Source organism: Saccostrea echinata, unplaced genomic scaffold (assembly GCF_033153115.1).
Source record: "Saccostrea echinata isolate AGI-Se365-2 ecotype Australia unplaced genomic scaffold, CSIRO_AGI_Sech_v1 ptg000304l, whole genome shotgun sequence".
Lineage (NCBI taxonomy): Eukaryota > Metazoa > Mollusca > Bivalvia > Ostreida > Ostreidae > Saccostrea > Saccostrea echinata.
In genome coordinates, this window is record NW_026890052.1 from 1 (window position 1) to 21,463 (window position 21,463).

General features: G+C 37.6%; 7 protein-coding genes across 7 annotated transcripts; 2 read left to right on the forward strand and 5 right to left on the reverse strand.

The window, feature by feature from the left end:
- Positions 1-44: 44 nt before the first annotated feature.
- LOC133177956 (histone H1-delta-like) lies at positions 45-627 on the reverse strand (the record flags this gene model as incomplete). Its single annotated transcript, XM_061312769.1, has 1 exon — positions 45-627. A coding segment is annotated over exon 1 (583 nt), but the record flags the coding sequence as incomplete, so codon positions are not given.
- Positions 628-2,810: 2,183 nt separating this feature from the next.
- LOC133177969 (histone H2A) lies at positions 2,811-3,188 on the reverse strand. Its single transcript, XM_061312782.1, has one exon. It carries the CDS (start codon positions 3,186-3,188, stop codon positions 2,811-2,813), a length of 378 nt encoding a protein of 125 aa, XP_061168766.1.
- A 255-nt stretch (positions 3,189-3,443) lies between these two features.
- LOC133177957 (histone H2B-like) lies at positions 3,444-3,815 on the forward strand. The gene has a single exon (XM_061312770.1). It carries the CDS (start codon positions 3,444-3,446, stop codon positions 3,813-3,815), a length of 372 nt encoding a protein of 123 aa, XP_061168754.1.
- Positions 3,816-14,829: 11,014 nt separating this feature from the next.
- On the reverse strand, positions 14,830-15,240 carry LOC133177958 (histone H3). The gene has a single exon (XM_061312771.1). The coding sequence runs from the start codon at positions 15,238-15,240 to the stop codon at positions 14,830-14,832; it is 411 nt and encodes a 136-aa protein (XP_061168755.1).
- A 1,226-nt stretch (positions 15,241-16,466) lies between these two features.
- LOC133177959 (histone H1-delta-like) lies at positions 16,467-17,054 on the reverse strand. Its single transcript, XM_061312772.1, has one exon. The coding sequence runs from the start codon at positions 17,052-17,054 to the stop codon at positions 16,467-16,469; it is 588 nt and encodes a 195-aa protein (XP_061168756.1).
- Positions 17,055-19,240: 2,186 nt separating this feature from the next.
- Positions 19,241-19,618, reverse strand: LOC133177960 (histone H2A). The gene has a single exon (XM_061312773.1). It carries the CDS (start codon positions 19,616-19,618, stop codon positions 19,241-19,243), a length of 378 nt encoding a protein of 125 aa, XP_061168757.1.
- Positions 19,619-19,873: 255 nt separating this feature from the next.
- LOC133177961 (histone H2B-like) lies at positions 19,874-20,245 on the forward strand. Its single transcript, XM_061312774.1, has one exon. The coding sequence runs from the start codon at positions 19,874-19,876 to the stop codon at positions 20,243-20,245; it is 372 nt and encodes a 123-aa protein (XP_061168758.1).
- Positions 20,246-21,463: the final 1,218 nt, after the last annotated feature.

Consider the following 21,463-nt stretch of genomic DNA (forward strand, 5'->3'; position numbering starts at 1 on the left):
GAAAAAGGGCTTTTGTAATTGGTTTAAGACAATTGGCAGCCTACGCCTTGGTGGCTTTCTTTGGGGTTTTTGACTTCTTGGCTGTGGCTTCTTGGGCGCTTTGGTTTTCGTAGGCTTTGGAGCTGCCTTGGCTTTCTTGGGAGACTTAGTAGCTGCTTTCTTCTTGGGAGACTCGGCCTTCTTGGGTGCTGCAGGTTTCTTAACAGCCTTTTTCTTTTCTGTTGGCTTTTTCTCCCCGGTTGTCTTCTTGGGTTTGGTCGTTTTCTTGGGCTTGGCAGCCTTAGGTTTGGTGACTTTTTTGGTCTTGGGTTTCTTCTCCGTCTTGGGCTTCTCTCCCAGCTTGAAGGAACCACTGGCACCTGTACCCTTGGCCTGTTTGAGAACTCCCTTCTTGACTCCGTTCTTGAGGGCCATCTTCAGATGGGTGTTGACACTAGAGGCGTCATTACCGACTTTGTAGTTGCCCATGATGTACTTGAGAATAGCTTGTCTCGAGGAACCTCCGCGCTCCTTCAGGGCAGCCACAGCAGCGCTGATCATCTCGATGTACTTGGGATGGGCGGGGACCGTCTTGGGTTTGGAAACCTTCTTCTTGGCGGGGGATTTTGCTGGTGCGGCGTCTGCCATAATTTTTTTGTCCTGTTTTCTACAACTGATGTGAACGACGTTATCGACGCGATAAGGAAATGAATGAAATCACCTCCGCCGATGGCCTTATTTGAGTGGCGGCGAGCGCGGACCTCCGTGAAAACTCCCCAATTGTCGACAGCGTAGAGGATTGAACTCGTCCAACTTTGTGTTTCAATACCTGTAATTTTTCCGATATTGTCCTCCCAATTTTACTTAATTTTCTCAAATATGTCACTGTGCGTTTTCTTGAAATATTTTCCTACATAACTGTTTCCGTTTAAGGTTCTTAATCTGTCATTTTAAAGGAGGAATTGTCTGTTGATTCTGAAAATGCGCTGTTCCCTGGAGCCCAGAAGCGACTAATTTTGATTAAACACGAAAACAAGAGGAATAGAACACGAGTAAGGATTGAAGTACTTACTACATTGCTATGCGATAAAACATACATGTACATTTCTTTCAATTGTCTTATATGTTACTTAAAATCCGAATGAAAATGCAAACATTCGGCACAAACACGCGCACAATGGATAGTGATGTGTGCCTTGCATTTCATATGAAATGGAGAGAAAAAAAACAAAACAAAACAAAACAACAAAAAAAAAAACAAACAAACAAACAAACAAAAGGGTCATATGAAGAGAAATCACGGAATCTCACAAATTGTTGAATGTTCAAATATATATCTAATATACTTTCTAGATCAGTGGATGTTCACCCCCTTAAAGGGACAACATATAATTTCTTTTCGAATATTTAAATACATGACACCTACTTTATAATTATAACACCGAGGACACCGGGAAGATCCAGACCGTACGTAACGTACCACATTCGGTGGTACAACGTCTGAATTTCTCAGTATAATTATATCATAAGAATATACATAACTGACATCCTTGTAAATTACATGAAAAAAAAAAAATCACATAAAAAGGCGTGTATTTAATAATTGTAGAACACTCACTTAATTAGTAGTTATACATAAGAGAGAGACAGAGAGAGACGAACAAGGCGAATCATGGGAGTAGCTTATTCATTGATATTAATTTGTTTCTTGTAATTTACACACACAAATAATTGAGTACATGTAAATAAACAGAATGTGGTCAAAAGCCAATGTATTTAAAATCTATATCTTTCAAGTTGAACAAGACAACCAGTATATAATACAAGACAATACAATACATTGATACAAGCATCAAATTGGTTGCACACTTTCCACGTGCAGATCATGATTCCCTGCATCTATATGTCACGTGACGATGCAGATGTGCTGCACGGCGCAGTGATGGACATCGCAATAAATGTAAAGTGTTAAAAAAAAATGTCGTTTAGTCATTCGCATCGGTAGTCTATTCGAAAGAAAATTTACTACCAGTGTTTAATTGTGTTAGTACTGTAAGTATCCGGAAACTGGCATCGAGTTGCTTTTATTCACTCTTATTATGGGAAGCACACTTTTTTGAATAAGAACATTCAAGACATAATATAAACCACATCTTCTTATTCTTATGAGATTCTTATATTCATCACTTTTATCTATTTTATCAATTAGGAATTTTGTCTAAATAATCATCATATAAAACAATAGCGAGGGGGAAAAAAAAAAGAAGAAGAAACATTAAGGATTTAACTGGAGTTACAGATCTTTTGAATATGTTAATAAAATAATGATCATATTTAAAAATATTTGTATTAAAGGAAAAAATTGAAAGTTAGATCGCCATGTTAGATGATTTCCGCAGTTTCTAGTCTTAATTGGTCAATGAAATGGGTTTTTTTTTTCTTTTCTTATCTCTTTGTTGAGTGAGCATTCAAGTAATAAGTGAGAATTCAACATTTGTACGCAGGCCTATAAGGTTTGGATTCAACTGCCTATAACGAGAAAGAAAAAACGTACATATACGAATATACATGCGAGTCAATTTTTAAATTTATTGCTTTTGTTATTGACTTAATACATTTATTTATCATTAAATATATAACACTTTCTTTGATGTTTGATCTCTGTTCTGTGTTGAAAATTATTGAATTCGTGTGTTTCTATTATTTTCTAGCTATAATAATTGTTTACGTTTCAACTCGTTTGTAATGTAGGTATCTTTTCGAAAAGCTTATGTGGCCGTGAAAACGGCCGTTTGGTTTTGTGCTGCACACAACACAACTATAGGATCTTTTTACTTGGCGGCTTTCTGTGTCTTTTTGGGAAGGAGCACCGCTTGGATGTTGGGCAGGACACCACCCTGCGCGATGGTCACGCCGGACAGGAGTTTGTTCAATTCTTCGTCGTTGCGGATGGCCAGCTGCAGATGACGGGGAATGATTCTGGTCTTTTTGTTGTCGCGGGCAGCGTTGCCTGCCAACTCCAAGACTTCTGCGGCCAAGTACTCAAGAACGGCAGCCAAGTACACGGGAGCGCCTGCTCCCACTCTCTCGGCGTAGTTGCCCTTTCTCAGCAGACGGTGAATACGACCCACGGGGAACTGCAGTCCGGCGCGGGAAGAACGGCTCTTGGCCTTCCCCTTCACTTTGCCTCCTTTGCCACGTCCAGACATTCTTAACGGTTATGTTCTTTCGTGTACAGTCAACGAATAATCCAGCGACGCCCGCACGCACCAATTTAAACAACCAAGCGGATCCAACGGTGCAGCCAATTAACGCGTCGCTCTGTTGTGCCTTTAGGTGAAATCCGAACAAGTAATGTTTTCTCGGAGGTCCGTAACAAGCTTCTCCTCCTACTCGCATATAAATAGTAAATTTTACCATTTCACTTTATTCATCTCTTCAGTTTGACCTGTCAACTTGAGATCATGCCACCCAAAGTCGGATCCAAAGGCGCCAAGAAAGCAGTCACCAAGGCCAAGACACCGAGGAGCACAGACAAGAAAAGGAGGAAGAGGAGGAGGGAATCTTATGCCATTTACATCTACAAAGTCCTAAAGCAGGTGCACCCTGACACTGGTGTTTCCAGCAAGGCCATGAGCATAATGAACTCCTTCGTCAACGATATCTTTGAGAGAATCGCTGCCGAAGCCTCTCGTTTGGCCCACTACAACAAGCGATCTACAATCACAAGCAGAGAGGTCCAGACTGCTGTCCGTCTCCTTCTGCCCGGTGAACTGGCCAAGCACGCCGTATCTGAGGGCACCAAAGCCGTCACCAAGTACACCAGCAGCAAATAATCTCATTTTGCAAGTACACACACCAAACGGCCCTTTTAAGGGCCAACTAATTTTTTAGAAAAGATACCTTCATATTACATGCGTTATTGAGACACAAATAATATGTACGAGTGTTACAATGTGAATGCATGTGCTCGTAAAAGTGGCAAACGTATAAAAATCCCACATTGTTTACAACTGATTATAATAACAGAAGTAGGATAAATAAAGAAATACAAGTAGGTATTATTATATGAATGAGAGCCAAATTTTATTCACAAATAACTTGAATGTACAACCAAGCATATATCTGAAATAACTGTATCTTCAAATATAAATAAAATACAAGCATGCGAGGTCCATCTGATGTACACAAAATCCTGGTTCATTTGTCCTCTGTATACTGAATTAATTATCAGCGTACATTATATAATTGATAATAAAGTATCTCAATTCAGCTAATATCAATGAAACAGATAAATAAATTCAAGACCCCCCCCCCCCCCTCCCCTTTCTTTGACATTGACATATTGGAATTTTCAATCAGTAATTATACATCAATAAAAGTGCAATGACCAAAATGCGATAATTATACATTGACAATTAATTGTCTAACATTAGTCATAATTGTTAAACAAGAAAAAAAAGCATGTCACTCAGCGCCAGTTGGTACCTGTCATTGTCGGTAGATCGATCCCTCAAAATAATACTCAAGACAGCAGCATTATTATTTTAATATATGATTATAATAATAAAAAAAAATTAAATAATATATACTGTTTGTGTGTGTTTATTCAATATTTCTTGTCCAAACCTAAATTCAATACATATTTGTTGCTCTGTATATAGTTTTGAGGAAATATTACGACATAAAGGGTCTTACTCTGTTATTGTTGTGTATTTATTTTACCACTTACAACCATTCTGTATTCAACTTTGTACAGTGAATATCTGTATAACAAGTACTCAGTAAGTAAATGTCTGTCTTAACGATGTTTTAGAGGCATCTTTTCGAAAAATTTGGGTGGCCGTGATAACGGCCGTTTGTGTTTGTTTTAAACTTCTGTCTTGACTGTCAAACTGAATTCTTTAGCCTCCAAATCCGTACAGGGTGCGTCCTTGGCGTTTCAAGGCGTAGACCACGTCCATAGCTGTGACGGTCTTTCTCTTGGCATGCTCCGTGTAGGTTACAGCATCTCGGATCACGTTCTCCAAGAAAACCTTAAGAACTCCACGAGTTTCCTCGTAGATGAGACCGGAAATACGTTTGACACCACCACGGCGAGCAAGACGGCGTATGGCTGGCTTGGTGATACCCTGGATGTTGTCTCTCAAGACTTTTCTGTGTCGCTTAGCGCCTCCTTTTCCAAGACCTTTTCCTCCTTTGCCACGTCCAGACATGTTATAAGTTCAGTCAGTAGTACTGTTCTGATGAACTGATCATGCGTAATTGCCTAATTTATAGTCCAAATTGAGGACCCGTGAGAGCGCACGATGCTTTGAAAAGTTCGGAACGTTACCAAAGCGGTATTGTGACAAGCTTTACGATTGGTCAGCTTGGCATGATGGGAATGTTTACATTTCTTGCCCCACAGGAATTTTAACCACATTTAATTAATTTTGATTCTTTAATTTCTTCACATATAGGCAAGTTTATGTTCAATTTATTCACCTAAACCAAAATATTGGTACGTGGAGGTACATATATACATTTTATACAAACTGGTATACAAAACAACAACAAAAAAAAAAAAAAAAAAAACATGACAGAAAATGAATAAAAATGATAAAGAGAGAGAGGGGAATTATATCAAGCAGGACAGACAGCATCATAATTTTTTAGGATAAACATACACAATTTTTTGTTTTGTTGTTGTTATTTTTTTTATTTCAGTATTTTTTGCTTTGAGTTTAACAAAATAAATACCGTTGTTGCCGAATGATAATTAAAACGTGGGTGGGTGGGTGGGGATTAAGTTATTCAAAGGAAAGGGGTGTGACAGATAACACCGAAATAATACAAAATGTAGAAGCTGAATGAAACTTTTGATTCTCATTCATTTATGATATCTAGTTATAGATGTGATCATTTATTTGATTTCCTCTTTTCTCAGTTAATTTTCAAAGGCAACTTTAAGCAGTGACCAAACCGGCTTTATAAATGAGCCTTTTTCATTTTATTACACGCCACGTTAGAACGAATATCGTTATATTTGACGTTGTTTAGAAATCAATAAAAATCATACTTTGAATATAAATGAAATACGGAATTGCAGTTCTGAAATGCATGTACTCGCATATGTGCATAGCTGTAGAACTAATGAGATAAAGTTGTAATACTGTTATTATTTTTTGCTTCGACACATTCCATCATATTCTATTTAAATAATTGTGCTATTTTCTAATTTATTTCGCAAAATTCTTGAATGTATTCTAGAGGGGCAGGTTGATGGACTTGTACAAAATATAGTTTCAAGATGTGTAGACAACTTCTACAACAAATTGATGATGACAATAGTACTATGAAATTGTCTAGCATTGTGCTCTTTCATAATTTATGTAATTATATATATGCAAGGCACAGATATATTCACTGAAGGATGTATTGTGTCTCAACATTTTTTTTTTTTTTTTTTTTTTTTTTTTTTCCAATTTGGGGGCATTGTTCGCTGAATTTGATAAAATTTATTAATTTCGGCCAAATAATTCAACATTATTTTCAGAGATGTTTCAACGTCTGAACAGAAGGCATCTTTTCGAAGAATGTAGGTGGCCGTGAAAACGGCCGTTTGCTTTAGGACTTGAAATACAGCTTAAAATTAAGCACGCTCTCCACGAATACGTCTGGCCAGCTGGATGTCTTTGGGCATGATGGTTACTCTCTTGGCGTGAATGGCGCACAGGTTGGTGTCCTCAAAGAGACCAACAAGGTAAGCTTCGCTTGCTTCCTGTAAAGCCATGACAGCTGAACTCTGGAAACGCAAGTCGGTCTTAAAATCCTGAGCGATTTCCCGGACCAAGCGCTGGAATGGCAGCTTCCTGATGAGAAGCTCAGTGCTCTTCTGGTATCTCCGAATTTCACGGAGGGCGACAGTTCCTGGCCTGTATCTATGCGGTTTCTTAACGCCACCCGTGGCTGGTGCGCTTTTACGAGCAGCTTTGGTAGCGAGCTGTTTTCTGGGGGCCTTGCCTCCTGTAGATTTTCGTGCCGTCTGCTTGGTACGTGCCATGCTATCTCCTCAGATTATTCAAACTCGAATGAATGAAGTGGCAGTGTTGCGCCGTGAACTTATATATCTTTGTAAGCTCAAGTTGAAAATCGCTGCGGTCTACCAGTCGGCTTAGTCGATTGGCTGGTGCCCGCAGTAACACTCGCTACGATTAGTCAGGTGAACGAGATGACCATTGGCTACGTCTGTAGGTAGTTTCAATCCACAGAATTGCCCCAAAAGAAAAAGAAAATCAAGTCGGTTTTTGACACATGATTTCACTGCAGATACATATAGTCAAATATTTTTTTTTTAAATATATATATGGTGAATAATGGGGATGAATGTAACGTCAATTGAATAGAAAATAGAATTATTTATTATATATATATACATATATTTTCAATTCGTTATTGAAGCAAAATGCATTTTCGAAAAATATATATTATATATTTCTTGTCATTATTTCCTCCTACCATTATCTGAACAAGCCCAGTAATATTACTAAGTATCATGATACTTGCAGATAATCAGAATGGTGCATATAGGATGAACAGGAATTACCCTGTTGCAAAAACAAGAACAAAACAAATAATACAAATAAATGAATAATTAATTAAATGAATGAATAATTAAATAAATGAATGAATGAATAAATGAAAAGAATAAATAAATGAAACGAATAAGAATGTATGTATCTGTCTTTCAATAGGTACGCATGAACTTTTATTCCATTCGTTCCACATTTGATTCCAAATAAAGTGGGGGGGAAAAAAAAGAAAAAAAAATATTAACAATAATAATAATAATAATAAATAAATAAATAAAATAAATTAATAAATAAAATTAAATAAAATAAAGAAAATTAATAATAATAATAAAACTTCAAAAAAAAGAAAAGAAAAAAAAATACTAGAATGATAACACTAATAATAATGGCCATATAGTTTGCGTAGGCGTTGTGATGTGGAAAAAGTAAAATTTTATTTACTTGAGGGAGGGTATGTAAACAAAATAAAAACTGACTTTTGTTTCTTCTTCTTCTCAGAAACAGCATGTTAATATTATCATGACTTTGTAATTTGCTTCCAGTCGAAGACAAATAAACTATGTGTAATAGGTAAGTGTACTTCTTGTTTATTCATTTTGTGTTTCCATTAGTACATGTATGTAATAGAGGCATCTTTTCTAAAAATGTTGGTAGCCCTGAAAAGGGCTTTTGTAATTGGTTTAAGACAATTGGCAGCCTACGCCTTGGTGGCTTTCTTTGGGGTTTTTGACTTCTTGGCTGTGGCTTTCTTGGGCGCTTTGGTTTTCGTAGGCTTTGGAGCTGCCTTGGCTTTCTTGGGAGACTTAGTAGCTGCTTTCTTCTTGGGAGACTCGGCCTTCTTGGGTGCTGCAGGTTTCTTAACAGCCTTTTTCTTTTCTGTTGGCTTTTTCTCCCCGGTTGTCTTCTTGGGTTTGGTCGTTTTCTTGGGCTTGGCAGCCTTAGGTTTGGTGACTTTTTTGGTCTTGGGTTTCTTCTCCGTCTTGGGCTTCTCTCCCAGCTTGAAGGAACCACTGGCACCTGTACCCTTGGCCTGTTTGAGAACTCCCTTCTTGACTCCGTTCTTGAGGGCCATCTTCAGATGGGTGTTGACACTAGAGGCGTCATTACCGACTTTGTAGTTGCCCATGATGTACTTGAGAATAGCTTGTCTCGAGGAACCTCCGCGCTCCTTCAGGGCAGCCACAGCAGCGCTGATCATCTCGATGTACTTGGGATGGGCGGGGACCGTCTTGGGTTTGGAAACCTTCTTCTTGGCGGGGGATTTTGCTGGTGCGGCGTCTGCCATAATTTTTTTGTCCTGTTTTCTACAACTGATGTGAACGACGTTATCGACGATAAGGAAATGAATGAAATCACCTCCGCCGATGGCCTTATTTGAGTGGCGGCGAGCGCGGACCTCCGTGAAAACTCCCCAATTGTCGACAGCGTAGAGGATTGAACTCGTCCAACTTTGTGTTTCAATACCTGTAATTTTTCCGATATTGTCCTCCCAATTTTACTTAATTTTCTCAAATATGTCACTGTGCGTTTTCTTGAAATATTTTCCTACATAACTGTTTCCGTTTAAGGTTCTTAATCTGTCATTTTAAAGGAGGAATTGTCTGTTGATTCTGAAAATGCGCTGTTCCCTGGAGCCCAGAAGCGACTAATTTTGATTAAAACACGAAAACAAGAGGAATAGAACACGAGTAAGGGATTGAAGTACTTACTACATTGCTATGCGATAAAACATACATGTACATTTCTTTCAATTGTCTTATATGTTACTTAAAATCCGAATGAAAATGCAAACATTCGGCACAAACACGCGCACAATGGATAGTGATGTGTGCCTTGCATTTCATATGAAATGGAGAGAAAAAAAACAAAACAAAAACAAAACAACAAAAAAAAAAACAAACAAACAAACAAACAAAAGGGTCATATGAAGAGAAATCACGGAATCTCACAAATTGTTGAATGTTCAAATATATATCTAATATACTTTCTAGATCAGTGGATGTTCACCCCCTTAAAGGGACAACATATAATTTCTTTTCGAATATTTAAATACATGACACCTACTTTATAATTATAACACCGAGGACACCGGGAAGATCCAGACCGTACGTAACGTACCACATTCGGTGGTACAACGTCTGAATTTCTCAGTATAATTATATCATAAGAATATACATAACTGACATCCTTGTAAATTACATGAAAAAAAAAAAAAATCACATAAAAAGGGCGTGTATTTAATAATTGTAGAACACTCACTTAATTAGTAGTTATACATAAGAGAGAGACAGAGAGAGACGAACAAGGCGAATCATGGGAGTAGCTTATTCATTGATATTAATTTGTTTCTTGTAATTTACACACACAAATAATTGAGTACATGTAAATAAACAGAATGTGGTCAAAAGCCAATGTATTTAAAATCTATATCTTTCAAGTTGAACAAGACAACCAGTATATAATACAAGACAATACAATACATTGATACAAGCATCAAATTGGTTGCACACTTTCCACGTGCAGATCATGATTCCCTGCATCTATATGTCACGTGACGATGCAGATGTGCTGCACGGCGCAGTGATGGACATCGCAATAAATGTAAAGTGTTAAAAAAAATGTCGTTTAGTCATTCGCATCGGTAGTCTATTCGAAAGAAAATTTACTACCAGTGTTTAATTGTGTTAGTACTGTAAGTATCCGGAAACTGGCATCGAGTTGCTTTTATTCACTCTTATTATGGGAAGCACACTTTTTTGAATAAGAACATTCAAGACATAATATAAACCACATCTTCTTATTCTTATGAGATTCTTATATTCATCACTTTTATCTATTTTATCAATTAGGAATTTTGTCTAAATAATCATCATATAAAACAATAGCGAGGGGGAAAAAAAAAAGAAGAAGAAACATTAAGGATTTAACTGGAGTTACAGATCTTTTGAATATGTTAATAAAATAATGATCATATTTAAAAATATTTGTATTAAAGGAAAAAATTGAAAGTTAGATCGCCATGTTAGATGATTTCCGCAGTTTCTAGTCTTAATTGGTCAATGAAATGGGTTTTTTTTTTCTTTTCTTATCTCTTTGTTGAGTGAGCATTCAAGTAATAAGTGAGAATTCAACATTTGTACGCAGGCCTATAAGGTTTGGATTCAACTGCCTATAACGAGAAAGAAAAAACGTACATATACGAATATACATGCGAGTCAATTTTTAAATTTATTGCTTTTGTTATTGACTTAATACATTTATTTATCATTAAATATATAACACTTTCTTTGATGTTTGATCTCTGTTCTGTGTTGAAAATTATTGAATTCGTGTGTTTCTATTATTTTCTAGCTATAATAATTGTTTACGTTTCAACTCGTTTGTAATGTAGGTATCTTTTCGAAAAGCTTATGTGGCCGTGAAAACGGCCGTTTGGTTTTGTGCTGCACACAACACAACTATAGGATCTTTTTACTTGGCGGCTTTCTGTGTCTTTTTGGGAAGGAGCACCGCTTGGATGTTGGGCAGGACACCACCCTGCGCGATGGTCACGCCGGACAGGAGTTTGTTCAATTCTTCGTCGTTGCGGATGGCCAGCTGCAGATGACGGGGAATGATTCTGGTCTTTTTGTTGTCGCGGGCAGCGTTGCCTGCCAACTCCAAGACTTCTGCGGCCAAGTACTCAAGAACGGCAGCCAAGTACACGGGAGCGCCTGCTCCCACTCTCTCGGCGTAGTTGCCCTTTCTCAGCAGACGGTGAATACGACCCACGGGGAACTGCAGTCCGGCGCGGGAAGAACGGCTCTTGGCCTTCCCCTTCACTTTGCCTCCTTTGCCACGTCCAGACATTCTTAACGGTTATGTTCTTTCGTGTACAGTCAACGAATAATCCAGCGACGCCCGCACGCACCAATTTAAACAACCAAGCGGATCCAACGGTGCAGCCAATTAACGCGTCGCTCTGTTGTGCCTTTAGGTGAAATCCGAACAAGTAATGTTTTCTCGGAGGTCCGTAACAAGCTTCTCCTCCTACTCGCATATAAATAGTAAATTTTACCATTTCACTTTATTCATCTCTTCAGTTTGACCTGTCAACTTGAGATCATGCCACCCAAAGTCGGATCCAAAGGCGCCAAGAAAGCAGTCACCAAGGCCAAGACACCGAGGAGCACAGACAAGAAAAGGAGGAAGAGGAGGAGGGAATCTTATGCCATTTACATCTACAAAGTCCTAAAGCAGGTGCACCCTGACACTGGTGTTTCCAGCAAGGCCATGAGCATAATGAACTCCTTCGTCAACGATATCTTTGAGAGAATCGCTGCCGAAGCCTCTCGTTTGGCCCACTACAACAAGCGATCTACAATCACAAGCAGAGAGGTCCAGACTGCTGTCCGTCTCCTTCTGCCCGGTGAACTGGCCAAGCACGCCGTATCTGAGGGCACCAAAGCCGTCACCAAGTACACCAGCAGCAAATAATCTCATTTTGCAAGTACACACACCAAACGGCCCTTTTAAGGGCCAACTAATTTTTTAGAAAAGATACCTTCATATTACATGCGTTATTGAGACACAAATAATATGTACGAGTGTTACAATGTGAATGCATGTGCTCGTAAAAGTGGCAAACGTATAAAAATCCCACATTGTTTACAACTGATTATAATAACAGAAGTAGGATAAATAAAGAAATACAAGTAGGTATTATTATATGAATGAGAGCCAAATTTTATTCACAAATAACTTGAATGTACAACCAAGCATATATCTGAAATAACTGTATCTTCAAATATAAATAAAATACAAGCATGCGAGGTCCATCTGATGTACACAAAATCCTGGTTCATTTGTCCTCTGTATACTGAATTAATTATCAGCGTACATTATATAATTGATAATAACGTATCTCAATTCAGCTAATATCAATGAAACAGATAAATAAATTCAAGACCCCCCCCCCCCCCCTCCCCTTTCTTTGACATTGACATATTGGAATTTTCAATCAGTAATTATACATCAATAAAAGTGCAATGACCAAAATGCGATAATTATACATTGACAATTAATTGTCTAACATTAGTCATAATTGTTAAACAAGAAAAAAAAGCATGTCACTCAGCGCCAGTTGGTACCTGTCATTGTCGGTAGATCGATCCCTCAAAATAATACTCAAGACAGCAGCATTATTATTTTAATATATGATTATAATAATAAAAAAAAATTAAATAATATATACTGTTTGTGTGTGTTTATTCAATATTTCTTGTCCAAACCTAAATTCAATACATATTTGTTGCTCTGTATATAGTTTTGAGGAAATATTACGACATAAAGGGTCTTACTCTGTTATTGTTGTGTATTTATTTTACCACTTACAACCATTCTGTATTCAACTTTGTACAGTGAATATCTGTATAACAAGTACTCAGTAAGTAAATGTCTGTCTTAACGATGTTTTAGAGGCATCTTTTCGAAAAATTTGGGTGGCCGTGATAACGGCCGTTTGTGTTTGTTTTAAACTTCTGTCTTGACTGTCAAACTGAATTCTTTAGCCTCCAAATCCGTACAGGGTGCGTCCTTGGCGTTTCAAGGCGTAGACCACGTCCATAGCTGTGACGGTCTTTCTCTTGGCATGCTCCGTGTAGGTTACAGCATCTCGGATCACGTTCTCCAAGAAAACCTTAAGAACTCCACGAGTTTCCTCGTAGATGAGACCGGAAATACGTTTGACACCACCACGGCGAGCAAGACGGCGTATGGCTGGCTTGGTGATACCCTGGATGTTGTCTCTCAAGACTTTTCTGTGTCGCTTAGCGCCTCCTTTTCCAAGACCTTTTCCTCCTTTGCCACGTCCAGACATGTTATAAGTTCAGTCAGTAGTACTGTTCTGATGAACTGATCATGCGTAATTGCCTAATTTATAGTCCAAATTGAGGACCCGTGAGAGCGCACGATGCTTTGAAAAGTTCGGAACGTTACCAAAGCGGTATTGTGACAAGCTTTACGATTGGTCAGCTTGGCATGATGGGAATGTTTACATTTCTTGCCCCACAGGAATTTTAACCACATTTAATTAATTTTGATTCTTTAATTTCTTCACATATAGGCAAGTTTATGTTCAATTTATTCACCTAAACCAAAATATTGGTACGTGGAGGTACATATATACATTTTATACAAACTGGTATACAAAACAACAACAAAAAAAAAAAAAAAAAACATGACAGAAAATGAATAAAAATGATAAAGAGAGAGAGGGGAATTATATCAAGCAGGACAGACAGCATCATAATTTTTTAGGATAAACATACACAATTTTTTGTTTTGTTGTTGTTATTTTTTTTATTTCAGTATTTTTTGCTTTGAGTTTAACAAAATAAATACCGTTGTTGCCGAATGATAATTAAAACGTGGGTGGGTGGGTGGGGATTAAGTTATTCAAAGGAAAGGGGTGTGACAGATAACACCGAAATAATACAAAATGTAGAAGCTGAATGAAACTTTTGATTCTCATTCATTTATGATATCTAGTTATAGATGTGATCATTTATTTGATTTCCTCTTTTCTCAGTTAATTTTCAAAGGCAACTTTAAGCAGTGACCAAACCGGCTTTATAAATGAGCCTTTTTCATTTTATTACACGCCACGTTAGAACGAATATCGTTATATTTGACGTTGTTTAGAAATCAATAAAAATCATACTTTGAATATAAATGAAATACGGAATTGCAGTTCTGAAATGCATGTACTCGCATATGTGCATAGCTGTAGAACTAATGAGATAAAGTTGTAATACTGTTATTATTTTTTGCTTCGACACATTCCATCATATTCTATTTAAATAATTGTGCTATTTTCTAATTTATTTCGCAAAATTCTTGAATGTATTCTAGAGGGGCAGGTTGATGGACTTGTACAAAATATAGTTTCAAGATGTGTAGACAACTTCTACAACAAATTGATGATGACAATAGTACTATGAAATTGTCTAGCATTGTGCTCTTTCATAATTTATGTAATTATATATATGCAAGGCACAGATATATTCACTGAAGGATGTATTGTGTCTCAACATTTTTTTTTTTTTTTTTTTTTTTTTTTTTTTTTCCAATTTGGGGGCATTGTTCGCTGAATTTGATAAAATTTATTAATTTCGGCCAAATAATTCAACATTATTTTCAGAGATGTTTCAACGTCTGAACAGAAGGCATCTTTTCGAAGAATGTAGGTGGCCGTGAAAACGGCCGTTTGCTTTAGGACTTGAAATACAGCTTAAAATTAAGCACGCTCTCCACGAATACGTCTGGCCAGCTGGATGTCTTTGGGCATGATGGTTACTCTCTTGGCGTGAATGGCGCACAGGTTGGTGTCCTCAAAGAGACCAACAAGGTAAGCTTCGCTTGCTTCCTGTAAAGCCATGACAGCTGAACTCTGGAAACGCAAGTCGGTCTTAAAATCCTGAGCGATTTCCCGGACCAAGCGCTGGAATGGCAGCTTCCTGATGAGAAGCTCAGTGCTCTTCTGGTATCTCCGAATTTCACGGAGGGCGACAGTTCCTGGCCTGTATCTATGCGGTTTCTTAACGCCACCCGTGGCTGGTGCGCTTTTACGAGCAGCTTTGGTAGCGAGCTGTTTTCTGGGGGCCTTGCCTCCTGTAGATTTTCGTGCCGTCTGCTTGGTACGTGCCATGCTATCTCCTCAGATTATTCAAACTCGAATGAATGAAGTGGCAGTGTTGCGCCGTGAACTTATATATCTTTGTAAGCTCAAGTTGAAAATCGCTGCGGTCTACCAGTCGGCTTAGTCGATTGGCTGGTGCCCGCAGTAACACTCGCTACGATTAGTCAGGTGAACGAGATGACCATTGGCTACGTCTGTAGGTAGTTTCAATCCACAGAATTGCCCCAAAAGAAAAAGAAAATCAAGTCGGTTTTTGACACATGATTTCACTGCAGATACATATAGTCAAATATTTTTTTTTTAAATATATATATGGTGAATAATGGGGATGAATGTAACGTCAATTGAATAGAAAATAGAATTATTTATTATATATATATACATATATTTTCAATTCGTTATTGAAGCAAAATGCATTTTCGAAAAATATATATTATATATTTCTTGTCATTATTTCCTCCTACCATTATCTGAACAAGCCCAGTAATATTACTAAGTATCATGATACTTGCAGATAATCAGAATGGTGCATATAGGATGAACAGGAATTACCCTGTTGCAAAAACAAGAACAAAACAAATAATACAAATAAATGAATAATTAATTAAATGAATGAATAATTAAATAAATGAATGAATGAATAAATGAAAAGAATAAATAAATGAAACGAATAAGAATGTATGTATCTGTCTTTCAATAGGTACGCATGAACTTTTATTCCATTCGTTCCACATTTGATTCCAAATAAAGTGGGGGGGAAAAAAAAGAAAAAAAAATATTAACAATAATAATAATAATAATAAATAAATAAATAAAATAAATTAATAAATAAAATTAAATAAAATAAAGAAAATTAATAATAATAATAAAACTTCAAAAAAAAGAAAAGAAAAAAAAATACTAGAATGATAACACTAATAATAATGGCCATATAGTTTGCGTAGGCGTTGTGATGTGGAAAAAGTAAAATTTTATTTACTTGAGGGAGGGTATGTAAACAAAATAAAAACTGACTTTTGTTTCTTCTTCTTCTCAGAAACAGCATGTTAATATTATCATGACTTTGTAATTTGCTTCCAGTCGAAGACAAATAAACTATGTGTAATAGGTAAGTGTACTTCTTGTTTATTCATTTTGTGTTTCCATTAGTACATGTATGTAATAGAGGCATCTTTTCTAAAAATGTTGGTAGCCCTGAAAAGGGCTTTTGTAATTGGTTTAAGACAATTGGCAGCCTACGCCTTGGTGGCTTTCTTTGGGGTTTTTGACTTCTTGGCTGTGGCTTTCTTGGGCGCTTTGGTTTTCGTAGGCTTTGGAGCTGCCTTGGCTTTCTTGGGAGACTTAGTAGCTGCTTTCTTCTTGGGAGACTCGGCCTTCTTGGGTGCTGCAGGTTTCTTAACAGCCTTTTTCTTTTCTGTTGGCTTTTTCTCCCCGGTTGTCTTCTTGGGTTTGGTCGTTTTCTTGGGCTTGGCAGCCTTAGGTTTGGTGACTTTTTTGGTCTTGGGTTTCTTCTCCGTCTTGGGCTTCTCTCCCAGCTTGAAGGAACCACTGGCACCTGTACCCTTGGCCTGTTTGAGAACTCCCTTCTTGACTCCGTTCTTGAGGGCCATCTTCAGATGGGTGTTGACACTAGAGGCGTCATTACCGACTTTGTAGTTGCCCATGATGTACTTGAGAATAGCTTGTCTCGAGGAACCTCCGCGCTCCTTCAGGGCAGCCACAGCAGCGCTGATCATCTCGATGTACTTGGGATGGGCGGGGACCGTCTTGGGTTTGGAAACCTTCTTCTTGGCGGGGGATTTTGCTGGTGCGGCGTCTGCCATAATTTTTTTGTCCTGTTTTCTACAACTGATGTGAACGACGTTATCGACGATAAGGAAATGAATGAAATCACCTCCGCCGATGGCCTTATTTGAGTGGCGGCGAGCGCGGACCTCCGTGAAAACTCCCCAATTGTCGACAGCGTAGAGGATTGAACTCGTCCAACTTTGTGTTTCAATACCTGTAATTTTTCCGATATTGTCCTCCCAATTTTACTTAATTTTCTCAAATATGTCACTGTGCGTTTTCTTGAAATATTTTCCTACATAACTGTTTCCGTTTAAGGTTCTTAATCTGTCATTTTAAAGGAGGAATTGTCTGTTGATTCTGAAAATGCGCTGTTCCCTGGAGCCCAGAAGCGACTAATTTTGATTAAAACACGAAAACAAGAGGAATAGAACACGAGTAAGGGATTGAAGTACTTACTACATTGCTATGCGATAAAACATACATGTACATTTCTTTCAATTGTCTTATATGTTACTTAAAATCCGAATGAAAATGCAAACATTCGGCACAAACACGCGCACAATGGATAGTGATGTGTGCCTTGCATTTCATATGAAATGGAGAGAAAAAAAACAAAACAAAAACAAAACAACAAAAAAAAAAACAAACAAACAAACAAACAAAAGGGTCATATGAAGAGAAATCACGGAATCTCACAAATTGTTGAATGTTCAAATATATATCTAATATACTTTCTAGATCAGTGGATGTTCACCCCCTTAAAGGGACAACATATAATTTCTTTTCGAATATTTAAATACATGACACCTACTTTATAATTATAACACCGAGGACACCGGGAAGATCCAGACCGTACGTAACGTACCACATTCGGTGGTACAACGTCTGAATTTCTCAGTATAATTATATCATAAGAATATACATAACTGACATCCTTGTAAATTACATGAAAAAAAAAAAAAATCACATAAAAAGGGCGTGTATTTAATAATTGTAGAACACTCACTTAATTAGTAGTTATACATAAGAGAGAGACAGAGAGAGACGAACAAGGCGAATCATGGGAGTAGCTTATTCATTGATATTAATTTGTTTCTTGTAATTTACACACACAAATAATTGAGTACATGTAAATAAACAGAATGTGGTCAAAAGCCAATGTATTTAAAATCTATATCTTTCAAGTTGAACAAGACAACCAGTATATAATACAAGACAATACAATACATTGATACAAGCATCAAATTGGTTGCACACTTTCCACGTGCAGATCATGATTCCCTGCATCTATATGTCACGTGACGATGCAGATGTGCTGCACGGCGCAGTGATGGACATCGCAATAAATGTAAAGTGTTAAAAAAAATGTCGTTTAGTCATTCGCATCGGTAGTCTATTCGAAAGAAAATTTACTACCAGTGTTTAATTGTGTTAGTACTGTAAGTATCCGGAAACTGGCATCGAGTTGCTTTTATTCACTCTTATTATGGGAAGCACACTTTTTTGAATAAGAACATTCAAGACATAATATAAACCACATCTTCTTATTCTTATGAGATTCTTATATTCATCACTTTTATCTATTTTATCAATTAGGAATTTTGTCTAAATAATCATCATATAAAACAATAGCGAGGGGGAAAAAAAAAAGAAGAAGAAACATTAAGGATTTAACTGGAGTTACAGATCTTTTGAATATGTTAATAAAATAATGATCATATTTAAAAATATTTGTATTAAAGGAAAAAATTGAAAGTTAGATCGCCATGTTAGATGATTTCCGCAGTTTCTAGTCTTAATTGGTCAATGAAATGGGTTTTTTTTTTCTTTTCTTATCTCTTTGTTGAGTGAGCATTCAAGTAATAAGTGAGAATTCAACATTTGTACGCAGGCCTATAAGGTTTGGATTCAACTGCCTATAACGAGAAAGAAAAAACGTACATATACGAATATACATGCGAGTCAATTTTTAAATTTATTGCTTTTGTTATTGACTTAATACATTTATTTATCATTAAATATATAACACTTTCTTTGATGTTTGATCTCTGTTCTGTGTTGAAAATTATTGAATTCGTGTGTTTCTATTATTTTCTAGCTATAATAATTGTTTACGTTTCAACTCGTTTGTAATGTAGGTATCTTTTCGAAAAGCTTATGTGGCCGTGAAAACGGCCGTTTGGTTTTGTGCTGCACACAACACAACTATAGGATCTTTTTACTTGGCGGCTTTCTGTGTCTTTTTGGGAAGGAGCACCGCTTGGATGTTGGGCAGGACACCACCCTGCGCGATGGTCACGCCGGACAGGAGTTTGTTCAATTCTTCGTCGTTGCGGATGGCCAGCTGCAGATGACGGGGAATGATTCTGGTCTTTTTGTTGTCGCGGGCAGCGTTGCCTGCCAACTCCAAGACTTCTGCGGCCAAGTACTCAAGAACGGCAGCCAAGTACACGGGAGCGCCTGCTCCCACTCTCTCGGCGTAGTTGCCCTTTCTCAGCAGACGGTGAATACGACCCACGGGGAACTGCAGTCCGGCGCGGGAAGAACGGCTCTTGGCCTTCCCCTTCACTTTGCCTCCTTTGCCACGTCCAGACATTCTTAACGGTTATGTTCTTTCGTGTACAGTCAACGAATAATCCAGCGACGCCCGCACGCACCAATTTAAACAACCAAGCGGATCCAACGGTGCAGCCAATTAACGCGTCGCTCTGTTGTGCCTTTAGGTGAAATCCGAACAAGTAATGTTTTCTCGGAGGTCCGTAACAAGCTTCTCCTCCTACTCGCATATAAATAGTAAATTTTACCATTTCACTTTATTCATCTCTTCAGTTTGACCTGTCAACTTGAGATCATGCCACCCAAAGTCGGATCCAAAGGCGCCAAGAAAGCAGTCACCAAGGCCAAGACACCGAGGAGCACAGACAAGAAAAGGAGGAAGAGGAGGAGGGAATCTTATGCCATTTACATCTACAAAGTCCTAAAGCAGGTGCACCCTGACACTGGTGTTTCCAGCAAGGCCATGAGCATAATGAACTCCTTCGTCAACGATATCTTTGAGAGAATCGCTGCCGAAGCCTCTCGTTTGGCCCACTACAACAAGCGATCTACAATCACAAGCAGAGAGGTCCAGACTGCTGTCCGTCTCCTTCTGCCCGGTGAACTGGCCAAGCACGCCGTATCTGAGGGCACCAAAGCCGTCACCAAGTACACCAGCAGCAAATAATCTCATTTTGCAAGTACACACACCAAACGGCCCTTTTAAGGGCCAACTAATTTTTTAGAAAAGATACCTTCATATTACATGCGTTATTGAGACACAAATAATATGTACGAGTGTTACAATGTGAATGCATGTGCTCGTAAAAGTGGCAAACGTATAAAAATCCCACATTGTTTACAACTGATTATAATAACAGAAGTAGGATAAATAAAGAAATACAAGTAGGTATTATTATATGAATGAGAGCCAAATTTTATTCACAAATAACTTGAATGTACAACCAAGCATATATCTGAAATAACTGTATCTTCAAATATAAATAAAATACAAGCATGCGAGGTCCATCTGATGTACACAAAATCCTGGTTCATTTGTCCTCTGTATACTGAATTAATTATCAGCGTACATTATATAATTGATAATAAAGTATCTCAATTCAGCTAATATCAATGAAACAGATAAATAAATTCAAGACCCCCCCCCCCTCCCCTTTCTTTGACATTGACATATTGGAATTTTCAATCAGTAATTATACATCAATAAAAGTGCAATGACCAAAATGCGATAATTATACATTGACAATTAATTGTCTAACATTAGTCATAATTGTTAAACAAGAAAAAAAAGCATGTCACTCAGCGCCAGTTGGTACCTGTCATTGTCGGTAGATCGATCCCTCAAAATAATACTCAAGACAGCAGCATTATTATTTTAATATATGATTATAATAATAAAAAAAAATTAAATAATATATACTGTTTGTGTGTGTTTATTCAATATTTCTTGTCCAAACCTAAATTCAATACATATTTGTTGCTCTGTATATAGTTTTGAGGAAATATTACGACATAAAGGGTCTTACTCTGTTATTGTTGTGTATTTATTTTACCACTTACAACCATTCTGTATTCAACTTTGTACAGTGAATATCTGTATAACAAGTACTCAGTAAGTAAATGTCTGTCTTAACGATGTTTTAGAGGCATCTTTTCGAAAAATTTGGGTGGCCGTGATAACGGCCGTTTGTGTTTGTTTTAAACTTCTGTCTTGACTGTCAAACTGAATTCTTTAGCCTCCAAATCCGTACAGGGTGCGTCCTTGGCGTTTCAAGGCGTAGACCACGTCCATAGCTGTGACGGTCTTTCTCTTGGCATGCTCCGTGTAGGTTACAGCATCTCGGATCACGTTCTCCAAGAAAACCTTAAGAACTCCACGAGTTTC